This window comes from Haliaeetus leucocephalus, unplaced genomic scaffold, assembly GCF_000737465.1.
Source record: "Haliaeetus leucocephalus isolate CR32 unplaced genomic scaffold, Haliaeetus_leucocephalus-4.0 Scaffold227, whole genome shotgun sequence".
In the NCBI taxonomy this organism is placed as follows: domain Eukaryota; kingdom Metazoa; phylum Chordata; class Aves; order Accipitriformes; family Accipitridae; genus Haliaeetus; species Haliaeetus leucocephalus.
The window spans coordinates 183,769-184,183 of NW_010972663.1; the positions used below are offsets into that span (position 1 = coordinate 183,769).

The following is a 415-nucleotide window of genomic DNA, read 5'->3' on the forward strand; positions in this document are numbered from 1 at the left end:
ACGTGGTGCATAGGGATGGGGGGACACAGTGCGTGGGGACGTGAGGACACGGGGACACTCACGCGTGGCCTCGGTGGTGCGGCGGCTGTAGGAGCTGCGCACGCGGTATTGCACTGCCGGCTCCCCGCGGGGTGCGAAGGCCTCCCTGGGGGGACACACACAGGTGGCTGCAGCACGGTCGGTGGGGTCGGGGGGATGTCCCGCGCCAGGGTGGGGTCCCGCTCACCCGAACCGCGTCTCCTTCCGCCGGCGCCGTGCCGCCAAGATGCCCAGGGCCAGGGCCAGGCTGGCCAGCACGGCGAGGGCCAGCACCACCAGCCACCAGCCCCGGGCCAGCCCAGGTGCCGGGAGCACTGCTGGGGATGGCGGTGTGTCAAGGGGGGGGATGGGACATGGCCACCGACACCTGGCCCCC

The 415-nt window shown here is 73.3% G+C and overlaps 1 protein-coding gene across 1 annotated transcript in view; it reads right to left on the minus strand.

The window, feature by feature from the left end:
* LOC104831540 (cytochrome P450 2C14-like) overlaps nucleotides 1-415 on the minus strand; it is a 27,990-nt gene that overhangs the window by 11,873 nt on the left and 15,702 nt on the right. The window contains exons 10-11 of the mRNA XM_010567191.1: nucleotides 227-353; nucleotides 63-145 (exon numbers count right to left, since the gene is read on the minus strand). Of these exons, the coding sequence (XP_010565493.1) occupies nucleotides 63-145; nucleotides 227-353 (210 nt within the window). The remainder of the gene's footprint in view (nucleotides 1-62; nucleotides 146-226; nucleotides 354-415) is intronic.